Raw genomic sequence first — 17,298 nt, forward strand, 5'->3', positions numbered from 1 at the left:
CGCGGGTGTGTTCTAGTTTTATATAAACTTAACAGGATTTTTCTCAAAATAGAAAAATTAAAATCGTGCATCTATGTTTAAAATTAGAAAAATCGCAATAATAAATGCATGCAATAATTTTTGAATTTACAGTAATTGTCTCTTTGTACACTGAGAACATTATAAAATAAACATGTTTAGACTGCAGGCATCCTAGGGAAACAAAATATAACAACTGAATTATTCCTGTTAGAAAGACAACACAAGTTGTCCCTATTTAACTATACTGTAAATTCAGAAATGATTGCCAAGGTTTTATTAATGCAATTGAGAGAGTATCTCTCTAGTATAAACTTGCATTATACATGTTATAATATAAGAAGTATATATCTATCTGTATCCAAGTTGTCTTGAAATTGTCAGTTTAAATACACACAATAATTTCTGAAGTAACAGTACATCTTTGCTGTCCAACCACATTTTAATAGCTTGGTTGAGGATGCACGTTGTTTCACAGCTGGGAAGGCAATAAAATAAAGTTAGTCAAACATACATACTGATTAGGTTTTATCTGTACACAACTCTTTATTATATTACTATAATGATGTGGTTAAAATGTCTGCATGAAAAACTGACAAATAATAATAAGGACTGTTCCAATAAGTCAGAAAAAAATATTACATAAGACGGCACAAAAAGCCAACATTTAATTACATACATATATGCACCAAACATCCATCGTACATTAACCTTAGACATTTTTACAAGGGGAAATCACACCCTACAAATAAAAGATAGCTTAAGGGAGTTCGCTTGTCATGTTTTGGGATTTTTGTCAGATTTTTCGGAATCCTTAAAAAAAATTGCCGATTGACCCCCATTTTCCTTTTTATAAATCTTTTACATGTATAATGATAAGCCATCTTTGTTTGCTTCTCCATTTTTTAAATTTTTTGCCAGATTTTCGGAATCCTCTGGTTTTATCAATGTATTGTCATTAAAAAATTTGCCCACTAACCCTTCTTTTCTTTTCATATTTTTATTACATAAAGTTTAAAAAGCCATATTTCAAAATTTAATAAAATTTTTGTTATTTTTTCATGGCTTTTGAAACGAATAAGGTGGCAATGTTAAATATATGAAAAATCTAGAGAGAATTATTTCCCGTCAAATTTTGAATGGCTTATATCTCGAAAACGAGCACACGGATCCTTAATTTTTTTTTACTATTTTTGTTACTTTATTTACATACTATCAATTTATAATAGTCTTTTAAAAAGCTTGTTAAGTTTTAACAGAGTAGCAAACTCCCTTAACAACAATCTAATTAAAATACAGATCCTGTGTCCAAGTTACTACATGGATCTGTAAAAGCCTTGTTCTACTTTCTGTAATTGACAATAGTCAGTCAAGGCAGTCTGCACCGTTAGCCACTAGTCCGATGCCCTAGACTAGTAAATATTGATTCGAACTAGTGAACATTTTCAAAAGTTTTGATAATTAGGTGTCCGGACTTGTTAATGAAAATGTTTTTGGTGCAGACTGTCAAGGTCTTTAAAAATTTCCATCCTCATATTATTGAAGATCTTTTGGCATTCTTTGGTTTTACTTTTAATTCCTACACACCTTCAAAATTTTTGAAGGCTGAATTTTGATTGGCTGATTATATAGTTACCATAACAGTAAGTAAAACAGTGTTATCAGTTCCTGATGAGTGTAGCTTAGATACATGATCTGCATTTTAATGAATAAGATTGGCATTACAACATACTCCTCACTTCATGGCTTCATGCAAAGCAAACCCTTGATCAACTTGCTTGCTATGTTTGCACACAATAGGTAAGCCTAGTTTCAGTGTGTTTTATATATACTGGGATTTGATTGGACAATAGAAATTGACATGAAATAAAGTTAAGGTTTATTGTCCAATCAAATTCCAGTATAAAGTAAACAGACTGAAGCAGACTACTTACCTGTTATTTACAAATATAGCAAGCAAGTTTATCAAGGGTTTGCTTTGCATGCTTTTATAGAAGAGCTGTAAATGTAAGCAGGTCTCTAAATATCCACAGTAGATGTAAACAATTAACATGATACAAGATGGAACAGCCCTAAACTATATACACATGCAAAATTACAAGCATAGTTTAATACATATATTTTAATGAAACCGTTACTACTAAATATTCAGAAATTATTGCAATTTTTTGATAGTGGACAAAAATGTGAGATTTATCGTTTGGATTTCACGTAAGTTCTTAAATTCTTATTGTAATACTCGCCTATAGTTATACTATTCACATTTAATAAAAAAACATTATAGCTATTTTGTGCATTTTTCCTTTGATCTTTTTTTGTGATAATTTTCATATCATGCTTCTCGCTTGAGATGGAAAAATTATCACTAGAAACTAAGGAAGCCATGTGGAGTTAACGTTGCTAACAAAATTGACATGAAATTGACAACGTTGTCATAGGTAAAATAGCAATAAACAGATTATCATTGGTCATTTCAACTCCATTGCTTTTCTCACTTTCGCTGTACCAGCTCAAGCGAGAAAGTCATTCTCATTGAGATGATCAACGATAATCTATAATTACAACAATTTCAGAAAGAACAGTTTATATAACAATTATTGCAACAAGGGGTGTAACATTGTTATTTACAGGGTGGTACATCTGAAAGTGAAATGGTTTATTTGTGAACCAATATAAATTGAAGTGATTGCTTGTGATTATATATATGGTTGATCAATTGTTGGTTTTTAATGCCTTTTTCAGCATGGATGGTAATAACATACTATCAAATTTTGATTGTGGGGGAAAATCCATACCCATAGGGAATCATCTGTCTTCTCGAGTCAAATTCACCTTGGACCCAGGGTTTCAAACTCATAACCTCAGCTATAAAAAAGATCGCTTGGCAATGATTGAATTGAGACAACATTCTGGTTTATGATCTTGTCCAATACCAGCTATTTTCTTGTTCTTAGATGACTAATACTCATTATACTGCACTGTAAAGAAATCTTTTAAAAACAAACAGGTGGTAACTTATTTGTTCTGGATTTTCATTTGATTTGTATTCAATTATGAAGGTCAAATTGTTATATTTTCTTAGATTTCATTTAAATGACTTCTAAAAAAGGACCACTAAGCCTGATGACATCACATAATAAATAAAATATTTCAGCAAATCTTTGAAACGAAAGTAAATTTTCCTCAATATATCATTCGAGAAACAGATTCCACCACAATTTCATAAGTTAAACCATATTTTTCTCCTCTACACAATTAAACTTCAAATATTCAAACCCTTTAGCAAGCCAAGTATTCTGAATAAAAAACAACTTATTTGAGTAATGAAATATTGTATCACACTATGCAGTTGTAGTATCAATATCAAATTCAAAGAAAGATGTCAAAGTGATTGCCCCCAAATGTATAAACATTCACTGTGAAAAAAATCATACACAAGAGTTATATAAATTCTGTAGTCATCCAGTTACTGGTTCTGCTGAAGTTTATTTTTTATTTTTTTTTAATATAATATGGCAATTATCTCCCTTATACCATGATAAAAAGATTCTAATGGCATTATCCATGTCTGATAGTGATTGTAATCCGGTATAATAAACAATCATTGGCAATCATTGGCGGATTCAGGGGGGCGGGGGTTGTGTGTGTTCCAGGGGTTGGACCCCCCTTTTTTTTGGCCGTTTAATGCATTTGAATGGGGACATATAGTTGGAACCCCTTTGTCCTTGGTTGGGAACTCCCTTTTTAAAATGGCTGGATCCGCCCCTGAACAATAATTATTGAAATTCATGAACAAGCTTCTTGAAATATTCACCAAAACAATGTGGTCTATATAAAAAAATAACATCCTTGAAAAAAAGAAAATTTTGCAGTTTTGCTTAAGAAAAAAAAAAAAAAAAAAAAAAAAACCAACATAAAGTAGTTTACAATGTATAAAAGAGTTCCCTAATTTGACAAGCATACCAATATGAGAAAGGGATACCTTCCTTCCAACTACATTTTAAAAATCAAGAAAGAGCTTTATAAACTTTTGATAATAAAATACTGGCATACTTGGGAACAACAAAGGGCTGGTCTTTAAGAATAAATTTTTTACAACTTTACAAAATCAGTGAATAAATGTAGTCATTATTCATTCAATCCATGATACAAAGTTGTGCATTTTAAATCACATTACTGACTTTTCAAGGATTTATAAAAGTACTAAATTGTTACACCCATTGCTACAGCTGGTCTACTTGAACATGTAACAGACAAATTGGCACACTCATTGTAATAGTTGATTTATTTTAACATAACATGCCCAGGGAAACTCCTCATAAAAACAAGGAATTTAATTATAATATTGACTGGTGTGTGACACAACCAAATGTACACCAATTACAAGTACTTTTCCAAACTACATCCCTGCATGTTTAATGGAACAGCCTGATGAATATTCATGATTAACAATACATCCCTACATGCTTATTGCTTAATGGAACAGCCTTATGAATATTCATGATTTACAATACATTCCTACATGCTTAATGAAACAGCCTTATGAATATTCATGATTAACAATAATATGCAAATTAATTGAACATAATTATGTATGAGACTGATGACACTTTATCCTAGCTTGTGGCATCATGGTGGCATATCTGGTACACATTCTAATACTGTATCTACTCTTGCTATCTTTTCCACCACAACTTTTTCCATCTCTTTTATAACGACTGGTTTAGAAGAAATCACTTCCTTTAATACAATTTGGCGACCCACCAAACTATTCCTGTTTTCTTTTGCAGCTGAACCAACTCCGGATACGCTATTTACTTTTGACGTGTTTGTTTGAACTTTTTGCCTCTTTTCCATGTGGTCCCTATTTAATTTGTGGTTGATGTCTTTGCAATGTGAACACAGATTTAAATGCGTTTTTGTTGCCCCAGTTGCCTCATCTTTTACACCGTACCAGACTTGGCAACTATCTGACTGACAATGTTTGAATGGATAGTTGAAAAAAATAATATCTGATCGTCGACGGCAACTTCGCATATTTCTTTTCTCAATACCTGGACAAAAAGAATAATTTGTGATTTTATCAAGAATTTCTATAAAACGATCCCTATTTATTCCATCTTTTTCAACATTAATTATGCTGAACTCTTCAACCGGTTTGAAAACAATGTTCAAGGTCATTTTACCCTTCATTGTCAATGTCAAGGTCAAGGGGTCAAGGTCATGACCCATAACACCAAAATATTGTCTATTTCTGATCACCAGACATTTTCTCTTCTTTTCAGTAGTAACTACCTACAAAACAAAAAGAAAACAAAATTCTATAAACATGACCTACATTTAAAAAGTAGGTCAAATTACTTCTTCCTTCACAAATACCTTTTTTCTGTACTTTTTATGTTTACTAGTGTTACATTTTTAAAATTTCTAATCAGAAAGCTGGATAAATACAAAATCTGAGAAAAGCAATCACTATACCTATGGCAAGTTAGCAATTACATCTCAATTCATAGGCGGATTTAGAGGGGGGGCCCAGGGGGCCCGGGCCCCCCCTTTTTGGGTAAAAATTTGGTTGCTTATATAGGGAATCATTGAAGCGTGACTGGAGCGGGCCCCCTCTTAGGTCAGTCAGTGGGCCCCCACTTATGAAAATTTCTGGATCCGCCACTGCAATTAACTTTATTTTACCTAAATTCATGATATCAAATTTCTAACAATGAAGATTTCAATTTGTTAAAACACTTCATTTGCATAAATTTTAATAACAAAAAAAAAAACACATTATTAAATGAATTCAAATTATATACATCTTATATCATCATGTATTACAAATAGTTTTGGTAAATTACAAGAAAAGATTTTTTCAGATTTTTTTTTAACGTTTTTTTCTTCTCTACAATAACTTAATGTGGTACCAAAACACCTTGACTAAAATTAATTTGGCTCTTTTAATTTTCATAGAATTTTGACAAAATATATCTTATTCTTAAGCAATCTAAATAAATACCTTCCAAGCAAGAACTTTGTACTGTGGTGATTTCAAAATGCCTATTGCTTCTAGGATAATTTTCTTTTTCCGATTTTCTTCCCCGGATTGCAACTCACAATGTCCGGTGTTCATGCTTGGTGAATACTCGAGCGCAGCATTTTGGACAAAGGCACATTGGGTCCAAACAGACTTCTTAGAAGGAGGCATGGGGCCTAGGACTTGAAACAGGTCCGACTTTCCAGCCTCTTCCATTTTGCCATTGAGATAGTTCCACAAGAACATGTTGCACTGTGTTTGAACTGTGCGTCTACTGTAATTGTCAGATAGCTGAGATACTGGAAAATATCCAAACGCAGTAGCACATGTAGACACGACCACAAAGTGTTCAAAATTATCACGTTAAAACACAATCGTATATAGAAACTATATACGTAAACATATCATGCAGCATTTCAGTTATATTTTCACAATTACAATATTTTTCAAACTCATTTTTTACAACACGTAATATTGAAGGTTTTATAATTTGAAAATTAATAACAGATTACAAATATACACCAGGCTCCATTTAAAATTTACCCTGTACTTAGGTTTACTAAGTTTCTTCATTATTACACTAAAACTATACATGTATGCTATATATAGACATATTAATGGAAATTCAAAAATTACAAGACAAATAGACAATTTTTTTCTTGGTCAAAATGTATAACAAAATACACAAAGTAGTTGGTCTGACTTAAGGGATTAAATATCAAAATAGAAGAAAGAGGGGTTAGAACACTCTTCATGATAAACTTAGAATCCACAAGCCCCAAGCTCAATTTACAAGTCTAGTGGTTAAGAGTGAAAACTTGAAGAATAAGACTTCCGAAATATCCTGCACCCCCCAGAAAAACAACCAACATTGAGTAACTTTGCATACTTCATAAGGACATTCACCAAGAAAATAAGGACCCTAGATACAAAATTTGAAATTTTCAACCCTTACCCTCCAACATGCATTTCCATTGAACACCCCTAAAAAGGGGTTTTTGTACATAGTGGCTTGACAAAATTGTGCTGTTAAGACTTACAATGTTGTGATTCTTCCGTCATCCGTTGTGCCGAAGGCTCTTTTTCCATCTTGGAAAGTTCTATTGTTAGCTGTCGGTCCAAAATATCTGGCCGCAGTTCTGGTGTACCTGTAATGAATCAAGAGTTAAAATAATATTGATCTTATCAAGTACAAATTGTATTGACATCATGATTTTTGCTTTTTATGAAAGGTCATCAGAACAAAATTAAGATGGTAAAAATTTTGAAACTATAAGTGGGGAAAAAAAAGAAGTTTTATTTTGGTTTCAAGCATTCACATATGCATGAAATGAAAATTGAATATATTTTTTACATTTAAGATTGTTTTAATTTATTTAGTTATGCAAGTTCCTTGACAAGTATAACATCATTTTTAACTTGAACATCTGAGCATATATTTCATTGATAAATTTCAGAAAATGTCATGGATAGGATGTTTAAAATGTTACGTTCAATGCACTATATTATTGTGCATCTCAAAAGTCAGTGACATAGGGTTTTGATTGCATTTCATGCAAGATTTCTCCAACATGCAATCTTTCTCCAACAAGGCTATACTTGATTACTTACAGACAGGAGAAGGGCTGGACCCTATACTGACGACATCTGCTTCTGTGAAAAAAAATATCATATACAGTGGATTCATTATTATTCGGTGTTCACCTTGTTTTCTTTATTTGCTGAAATTTAATGGGCCACAACAAAAAATGTACATCCAGAAATCTAAGTTATATTACAAGTCTGTTCAAAACTCCCTTATATATACTGATCCCAAAAATGAACAAAAAAGCACTTTTTCAATACAACTAATGCATAATGTTAGGGAAATTTTTATGGAAAGGCTCAATGAAAACACCAACAGTTTTCATAGAGTTATTTTACAAGTAGCCATCAAAATAAGCTTTTTATGTGTGATACTATATAATACTGATTTATGTGTAATGCAGGTAAACAAACAATAATTCATTTTAATTGAAAATCATTACATCAGCCTGTTATTCATTGGTTGTTGGTTGCTCAACGTCCAGTGGCAAATATTCATTGCTTGTTTTGGACAACCAGGCCTGTATTTCATTGGTTGCCTATTGTTGCTGTACATCATATCCTTTTTTTTGTTCAATGTATTATTCATAAACCAAGTATTAGTTTTTTTCTCATTTGAATTGTTTGAATTGTTTTACATTCAGTGATATTGTTTGCCTTAAATTAATGGAGAATAAAGGTTTTTTCCCCCAGAGAAGAATCCCAATTTGAAAAAAAAATGGCTTAAAATTATTCCCAAACAGTGCAGTTTCAGTAGTAATTGTGCATGAATTCAAACTAAAAAACACTCATTTATACTTTTTTTCATCCCTAAAATTACTATACATGTATGTGCAGATTTGAGGGTCTATTTATGTATCATCATGGACAAAAAGGGGTCTTATTTCAAAGCAGGGTTTGACTCTTGAATTAGGGTCTGTAAATTGAAGTTTCAGTCAAAATTACGCATATTTTCCCAATAAAAAAGGGTAGAGGTAGTTTTGAAAAAAGCCAACAATATCAGTCATTGTCATTTCCGTACCTTTGATAGGTTGCTTTGCAGTATGTATGGATCTTGTTCATTGTTAAAGTCTGTATGATGACCTATATTTATAATTTCTGCATAATTTTTACTTTGGTTGTAAGTCATTTAATTGTCAATCAAATCACATCTTCTTTTTTATATCTGATAATCGATATAAATAAGTATTTTCAGTTCATGCGTGTGCCCATGAAATTGCATTGTTCATTCTAAATACATTGAAATAAATAAATTTGTTAGCATTTCATATTCTTACACAAGCATACCTCTACTATTTTTTAGATGTGTTGATGTACTAGGGAAAGCTAAAGTACTCTTATTGGCATTCAAATCTATGGTCCTCTCACTTATAGCTGGAAAAAAATTTAAAGTTATCAATTTATAATATTTATTATTATTCATTAATTAAATTTTTTGATATAAATCAATGATTTATTAGAGTAAACAAGAGTGATCAGCATTCAGTGTGTGTTTAATTGTTTTTGTTTTGTCTTTTTGATCGAGTTAATCATTTTCAATTGATATTTCATAGTGTGTCTTTTTATGTTGTACTGTTTCTCTACTGTCCAAGGTAAGGGTGAAGGTTGGTTAGATTTTTCAAATCGGCTGCATTTTAAAGTGCCTTTCCTAATTCAGGAGCCTGTTGTTCAGTGGTTGTCGTTTTAGATATAGATCATACTGTTGGTTTTTCTGTATTGTTTTACACTATTCATTTTGGGGCCCTTTATAGCTGGTTGTTTGGTGTAAGCCAAGGCTCTATGTTGAAGCCCCTACTTTGACCTATAATTGATAACTTTATATATATATATACATTGTGACTTGGATGGAGAGTTGTCTCATTGGCACTCATACCTAAAAAAAACTTGCATCTTAAATTTTAAGACCATTTTTTTTGTACATTGAACATAAATCACAATAGTTGCTAATGCATGCACACAATCTTGTGTTCTTGCTTTGTCTAAAATTGACATTGAATGTTGGTTTGAAATCTCTTGCCTCTCTTTTAATGACATCGGAGTTTCAAGATTTTAAGTGGGATATATCATTATAGCAAAACTAGAGCCTTTAAAAACAGAAGGCAGAACTGAGTGATGTCATATCCTTGTCAGTGAAATATGGACACTGAATAATGTGGATTCATTTGTATTTGTGAAACAAATTTCAGTGGATTTTTTGTGTTTGTAGATAAACATTCAGTGGCGGATCCAGAACTTTTCCTAAGGGGGGGCCCACTCCAGTCATGCTTCAGTGATTCCATATATAATCAACCAAATTTTTTTCACGAAAGGGGGGGCCCGGACCCCTCAGGGCCACCCCCCCTGGATCCGCATATGACATTTTCAAACTTCAAAGTCTAGTACAAATTTTCTATAGGCTTCTATAGACTTTGACAATACCACAAAATCAAGTACTAATGATAAATTCAATTTATCCTCAATCCACAAATATCAGTTTACACAAAAAAAAAAAAAAATCCACTGTAGATTCTAATGCAATTTGGATGTGACATTTTTTTTCATTGGCTAAAAGTTGCTGACAAATCCACAGTTGACCAGGCGTAACTAAGATGAGACCCGCCATTTTGAATTGGTTGAATCAACAAATATTCGATTACTACTATATTATCGAAAATAAAACAACACCTACCTCGAATTCGCCGTTTTAATGTAATTTTATTCGAATTTGAAGCGTACAGGTAACGTAATAACCTCCAGTTTGTAAGTTTTTATTTGTATGACGTCACGTTTAGCCATGACGTCTTTGTGCCAAAAGCATTCATGAAGTTTCCCATATTTTTTTCTAATTTGTCAAATTTAGACAATTTTTCAAGTTTTATCGTATTTTTTCTTTTTGTTATGCATCAGAATCGGAATAACAGTACTGTAGTTGAAGAGTTGCCACCATCAATTTTGATTTGACGGTTGCAAATCTTCGTTTAACTGTCTCTGCTATGCGTCCCCAGTAAAACTGCATTTGCGACCGTCAAATTTACAATTGACGGTGGCAACTCTTCAACTACAGTACTGTTATTCCTTAATTGTATAAAATCAAACCTGTCATTAGTTTTGGTGGCCCAGTTACAAAGTCAAGGCTAGAACTACTAGCTGTTGACATGACAACCATATCACTGGTCCTGACTGGCTGCAGATGCGTGCTGGGTAAAGTCAAATTTGGATTTGGTTTCACCAGAATATGATCAAGCCGAGGCCGTGGTGTCGAGGTTGGTGCTGGTATCAGGGACGAGACAGGCATTCGTACACCAGGACTCTGATTGGTCATTGATGAACCGCTAACCATCAGACGAGAGACTAACTTGCTACGAATACCCTGTGGGTCCTGTGCAAGACCAGGACCCAATGTTGTAGTGCTGACTGGTTGCGGCTGCTGAATAGGACTAGAGATACCAGTCACAACAGAGGGTGTTGAAGGCTGTGTACTTGGTATAGACATTCTCAGTGCTGCAGCAATACTGGTTATGTTCTTGTTCAACTACAAAGATAAATCATGATCATGTGACTCAAATAGATAAGAATAGGGGAAGCAACAAATTAACAAAATATTAATTATCAAATAAAAGACATATGAAATAACCTTCATCAGCAATCTTCAAGCCAACCAGCCCAGTCTTATATATTTCCTCTAGAGCTTATAAAAATTTGGTCTTCATGCCATAAATAGAACTAACTAAAATGTTGGTATATTGAGCTTTGGGCTCTTTGGTCTTAAAGTTTATAATATAAAGAACAGTTAATATCCTGAAAATCACATCCTCTTGAAAGGGAAAATTTTTGAATACAGAAAATATGGGGAGAAAAAACCTAATTATAATATACCTGAGGAACTGGTGGTAAACTTTCTGATACAGAAGGTGGGGCTACCATTCTCACTTGCTGAACTTCTGTTTGAATGACAGTCTTAGGTGCAGATTTCTCTGTCAACTTTTGTTGTGCCTGACTGATTTGTTCTAGGACTGGTATGGGGATAGACCCTGTACTGGCACTCATCTGCTTGGCAAGGTGAAGGGCTGCTGCTGGGTTGCTAGCGAAAAGATTTCCCAGGTTGATCAAGTTTGGAACACCTTGTTGTGCCTGCTGCACTTGCTGCTGTGCTTGTTTCTGCAACTCTTGCTGCAACATTTGCATTGGGATCGTCACTTTTTCTTCTGTCGTCGTTTCTTTCTGAAGTGAGGCTGCCACAGACATTGGTACAGTTATGAAATGTTCTCCGCATTTTATCGTCGAGGTGATTGTTTGAGCCTGTGGTACAGCCATCATGCTCTGACCCTGACCTGGTAGACCCATAAGCATTTTGGAAGAAGGGATTATGATTTCAGACCTCCCAGTTGGCGTGGTTGGAGCAGATGGAGAATCCGTCTTCCGGAGTTGAACAAGAGTTAGTTTCCCTGTCTTCTGGTCCACTGCTGTGACATAGGGTATTCCAGACATAGGATCAATGGCTGTTATATAGGGCATTTTCTGAACACCTGAAAAAATAATCAATTGATTCTTTATGAGGCCACACTTAAATAATATTTTTGTTTGCACAAACCTTACCAAAAGGTTTGGACAGGGGGTAGGTAGGTAGACATTTTCTTTTTTTCCATGCTAATCTGATTAAAAAATTATTTTTTTTTACTTCAAGACAATAAAATATCTTTAGTAGGCATCTTCTTAGAGTCTGGGTACAGTACGGGTAGGGACTTATTTTTATGGATGCCTTAATCCGTCTAGTCGGATATGAATAATCCGACATTTTTATGGTAGGTAGTATGTTCATCAAACAACAGATCCAGGTGTGAATGGTCCTTTCATCTTAATCCGTGTTGCTAGAATTACGGTTCACTGATTTCAGAATCAGATTACCTGTAATTTTAACCTCTCAGTCACTTTATTGATTATATTAGTTCTACATCGTATTTGACATAAAATATTTTTACAGGTGAAGTACTGGAGAAAACTTTGTTTAATAAAAATAGCCTATTTTTGTTAATTATGGTTTTGATATTTCAACTGCTAATATTTATTTTCTTTGTTCCTAAAAATTATTTTTATTTTATGTTCCTTTTCGGTTTTTTTTTTTTTTTGTATCTTTTTCTTATTTGTTTGCATAAATTTTTTAAACATATATATTTTTACATGTATTCTATTTCTTGAAGCTTACGGTTATTTTTATTTTACTGATTTATTTTCCACGTAAATCCATTGATTAGCAGAATGCTGTCTCAAGTGCTGCTGCATACGTTTGAGTTTGACGCGGTCACATGCAAAATATTTCTATAATTTGTATTTAATATTCAGTCTGTTGTGTCAGTTCCGAGATAAAAATAATTACAGTGAGCAACACTTGTATATTATTAGTAGCTTGATGATTCTTTGTAGTTTTTACTTTTTACTGTAAACAAGTTGGTGTTGTATGACTAAAATAGAACGCAAATAATAACACTAGAAGAAAATATTGATTCTTCCCGGGAATAAGTTTATTTTAAGATTTCCGTGTTTGTTCATTATGCTAAATTAATATAATTGATCTGCATTTGGGGGTAGGGGGTAAAATGGGTCCGGATCTCGAAATCCCGGGCTTAAAAACACGAAGTCCCAAGGTCCCGAATTCAAATAAATTTAAATCCCGACATCGCGAAAAAAGAATTCCCAGATCCCGAAAGGGTTAATCCCGAAATCCCGAACTTAATTGCATAATATTAATTTACGCACAATCCATGTAAAAAAGGAAACTTGTATGTTATATTTTTTATAGCAATCTAAAAAGAAAAAATTGCCGTGAAAAGACAATTCCATGATACACATATCAGTGATCAACAGCATGTGCACGTGGTTGAACTTTAACTTGACTCCACTGGCAATAATATTGAATGCTAATAAAAGATATTAAAGATCGATTTTGTCCACTGCACGAGATTTTTATATGGCGGGAAATGTCGTAACAGTAAACACAGGTGACCTTACTGACCGACCGTGGGAAAATTCATTCATGATTAAATTTGATGTTGAATGATTGACATTTATTGTGTTTTAGTTTTGAGGCTCTTGATCGATTTACCAGAATAGAAATTTAATCGATTTACATACATGTATAATCAAAACACGATTTAGTCTTCTTTAACTATTTTTTGTTTTATTTTTATCAGTCATTTCCCGGATTCCCATTTAAATAATCTATTTGGAGACCTCCTTTAAACTTCGGAAATAATACAACATCGATTTAAAAAATCATACTGACTGCGCGAGCTTTAGAATGACTAGAAGTACGACGAAAAAGTAAAGACAGCTGATCATGACTAGTACGACTAGCCTTCAACCCCATTGGGGTATAAATGTGCATTTAGTCAATAAACTATATAAGGTTAAACTTTGATTTTCGTGTATCGATTTGATACAATTTGTAAAATATATTTATAACACCGGCGATTTTCATAAAATATTTCAGACATGAAAATAGAAAGGCATATTTATATCGAGTGTCAACAATTTTAAATAAAATAAAAAAAATAGGAATCGAAATATGATCTCGGCGTTATAAATATTGTATTAAAGGAAACCAATTGTTTGACTTTCAAAGAGATTAACGGGAAATATGTCAAAATAGAAAGCACGAGTGATCTGTCTGACCAAAATGTTTCACTTGCGAGAAATGATTGACAGGTGTGAATAGATGTAGAGGCTTCGACGGGGAAAGTTGTATCAAAAGGAAAATAACTTAATTCACAATGCCTATACATATTTCATAAATACGATATGTTGGCCTTATACTTAAAATTGAGTTTCTTATAATAACATATAAAGGAACAGGACGTTAAAAGCGGGAAATAATATAACCATCAACGAAAACTCGTATAATTTACGGGATTGAAGTCTCAACAATTTGATTTAAACTTCTATTGAAAACAGTCTTGGTTGTTATTAGGCTTATTATTTTGAATTAGATGAAATATTTACGGTTTACAAATACAAATAAAAAATAGTTTATTGGCACAAAACTATTGAAATAATTGGCAACACAATATATTGTTAAAAATCGTCTTTATTTCATTTTCAAATTATAAAAAAAATAAAATTATATTCAATTTTAATTTTTATTCTTATATTTAATTTGAATTTTATTTCTTATATTTAATTTTAATTTTAATTCTTTCTCTTTGAATACAAAACAATATTTTACATTTATCTATCCTCCATAAATACTAATATATCTGTACAGGTAAAATTTAATTCTAATCAAGCTGGTACAGATTGATTTACGACCTTCCACTTGGATATTGCACAGCAGGTGTTTATTACACTGGGACAACTGTCCGACCAGTCTGACATCTAGACGGATTAAGGCATCCATAAAAATAAGTCCCTACCTGTACTGTATATAAGGTTAGGGCATACATACTATGTTCATTAAAAATGGTGCAAAATTTATTTGTGACTTTTTGTCCTATCAAATTTGTGACTTTATGTCCTGTGACTTTTTGTCCTGTGACTTTCTGTCCGTTTACCGAGAAATATAGGTAAGTAAACACTCCAATTTGTGTTAATTTTGATTAATATAGGTGTGATTAAATTTTAATTATTCATGTCACTCATGTCATTGCATTTTGAACATCTTTATCATTTCATTATTAAATGTAGAAAAAGTGCATTTACTTAGTATCTAAATCATCTCTAATCACATATCACTTTTCTAATATCAAACTTAGTTATATCCCTTTCAATAATAAAAAAGTTATTGGCAATTTTATAACGGTCAGGACATTCATCATGATAAAGAGCAAGTTGGTCAGGTCAAGTTTTCTAACATTTCAAAAATTAACAAACATTTTTTTTCTTCATAAAATCTTATTTTAAATATTATAATTTTCCTTGGTAAGGAACTTTAATCAGTAAGTCAATTCTTTCAATAACAAAAAAGTTATTAACATTTTCTACATCAATCAGGACATAAGTCAGGGCAGAGTCGACGTTGGTCAGATCAAGTTTTCTAACACTTAAAATTAGTTTTTTGAATTTTTTTTCTTATATCTCAATATTCAATTTTAGAATCTTCCTTGACATCAAATTTGAAGTCGATCCATCAAAGAACATAAAAGTTATTGGCATTTTACATCGGTCAGGACATTAGTCACGGGAGGACGTAGTTAGTCAGGTCAAGTTTTCTAACTCTTAAAAATATATTTTTTCCTTTTTCTTCTAATATTTTTACATTAAATGTTTAAATCTTCCTTGGTATCGAATTTGAAGTCTATCCTGTCAATAATAAAGCATTTTTTATCCGTTTCATATCAGTCAGGACATTAGTATTTTCAAAGTCAAGTTGGTCAGGTCAAGTTTTCTAACTCTTATAAATATTTTTTTATTTTTTTTAAATTTTATTTATTAAATATAAGATCTCATCTTGCTTAGTTCCAAATTTCAAGTAAATCCTTCCAATAATAAAAAAGTATTTAGCATTTTCATTTCCGTCAAGTCACTGTCAGGACATTGTCAGGACATTGTCAGGACATTAGTGTAACCCCCCTTTAACATGTTGGCACCAAATAATACTACTTTATAGATGCAAAATGCACATCCTAAGGAAGTGTGGTCATCAATTTGCCCAAATGAAATTGTTTTGGTTGCATTCATATTTCATACATCTTGACATGGTCCCAAACTTTCTTTAATTATTTCAGTTTATCCAATCAGATTTTATTGTTTTATTTTTTCCTATGTCTGTTGCCCACCTGAATTTTTTTTGGTTTAATTTATAATTCTAAGATCTTGTCATAGTTCCAAATTTTCACTCAAGTATTTCAGTCTATCTAATCAGATTTGATTGTTTTGCTATAAATCTATGTTTTGGTACCCACCTGAAATAGTATCACTGCCTGGGGTTGAAGCTGGTGATGGCCTCCCACTGCAGATTACAACCGTTGCTTCTGTTTCTACTGGAACATCATCCCTACTGTCTTTCTTAGCTCTCTTACTTCTGGTCTGAGTTGTTCCCCCTGATGAACCTCTCTTCTGTGGAGTCTTTGACATATCCTGTTAGATTGTAAATCTTAATAAATCATTTCAGAATTTGATGCATTCTCAATCTGGGGAACATTTTGAACAATTAATTTACATCTTTATGTTCCCCCTGATGAACCTCTCTTCTGTGGAGTCTTTGACATATCCTGTTAGATTATCAAAACTTTATATATCATTATAGTACTTTATATTTCATTGGAAACTATCATTTTTTTAATAATTCACCGTTTCAGATGCATTCTGGGTATTATTTCAAACCATTACTTTATATCTTAGTTTCTCTTACTGTTGATCAAGTTAAGGCATTAATAAATAGTAGAGTTTATAAATATATGTTCATCCTCAGCCACAGGCCCAAAAGTGTGGTAATCTATATCGTAACTGAAAATTTAAACTTTCTCTATAAACTCTGCAGTAATTTCATTTTTAAGTATTAAATATACTAAATTTCTACAAGTTTGTAGCAAAAATAAGATATAGTGAATGTTCTATATATTGTAGGATGTGGTGCATTATTTGTGTTGCTAAGTATATACATTACTGCAGGTGGATTAAACTATTTCCTTTGATAGAGTGGGATACAGCTTTATTTCTTTGTCATTTTGGTATCTTGTGGAGAGTTGTCTCATTGTTAA

The 17,298-nt window shown here is 32.4% G+C and overlaps 1 protein-coding gene across 1 annotated transcript in view; it reads right to left on the minus strand.

The window, feature by feature from the left end:
* Positions 1-17,298, minus strand: part of LOC143051758 (uncharacterized) — a 39,301-nt gene that overhangs the window by 10,473 nt on the left and 11,530 nt on the right. The window contains exons 5-10 of the mRNA XM_076224668.1: positions 16,501-16,675; positions 11,483-12,132; positions 10,703-11,138; positions 8,915-9,001; positions 7,655-7,696; positions 7,084-7,191 (exon numbers count right to left, since the gene is read on the minus strand). Coding sequence (XP_076080783.1) covers positions 7,084-7,191; positions 7,655-7,696; positions 8,915-9,001; positions 10,703-11,138; positions 11,483-12,132; positions 16,501-16,675 — 1,498 coding nt within the window. The remainder of the gene's footprint in view (positions 1-7,083; positions 7,192-7,654; positions 7,697-8,914; positions 9,002-10,702; positions 11,139-11,482; positions 12,133-16,500; positions 16,676-17,298) is intronic.

Source organism: Mytilus galloprovincialis, chromosome 11 (assembly GCF_965363235.1).
Source record: "Mytilus galloprovincialis chromosome 11, xbMytGall1.hap1.1, whole genome shotgun sequence".
Taxonomy (NCBI): Eukaryota; Metazoa; Mollusca; class Bivalvia; order Mytilida; family Mytilidae; genus Mytilus; species Mytilus galloprovincialis.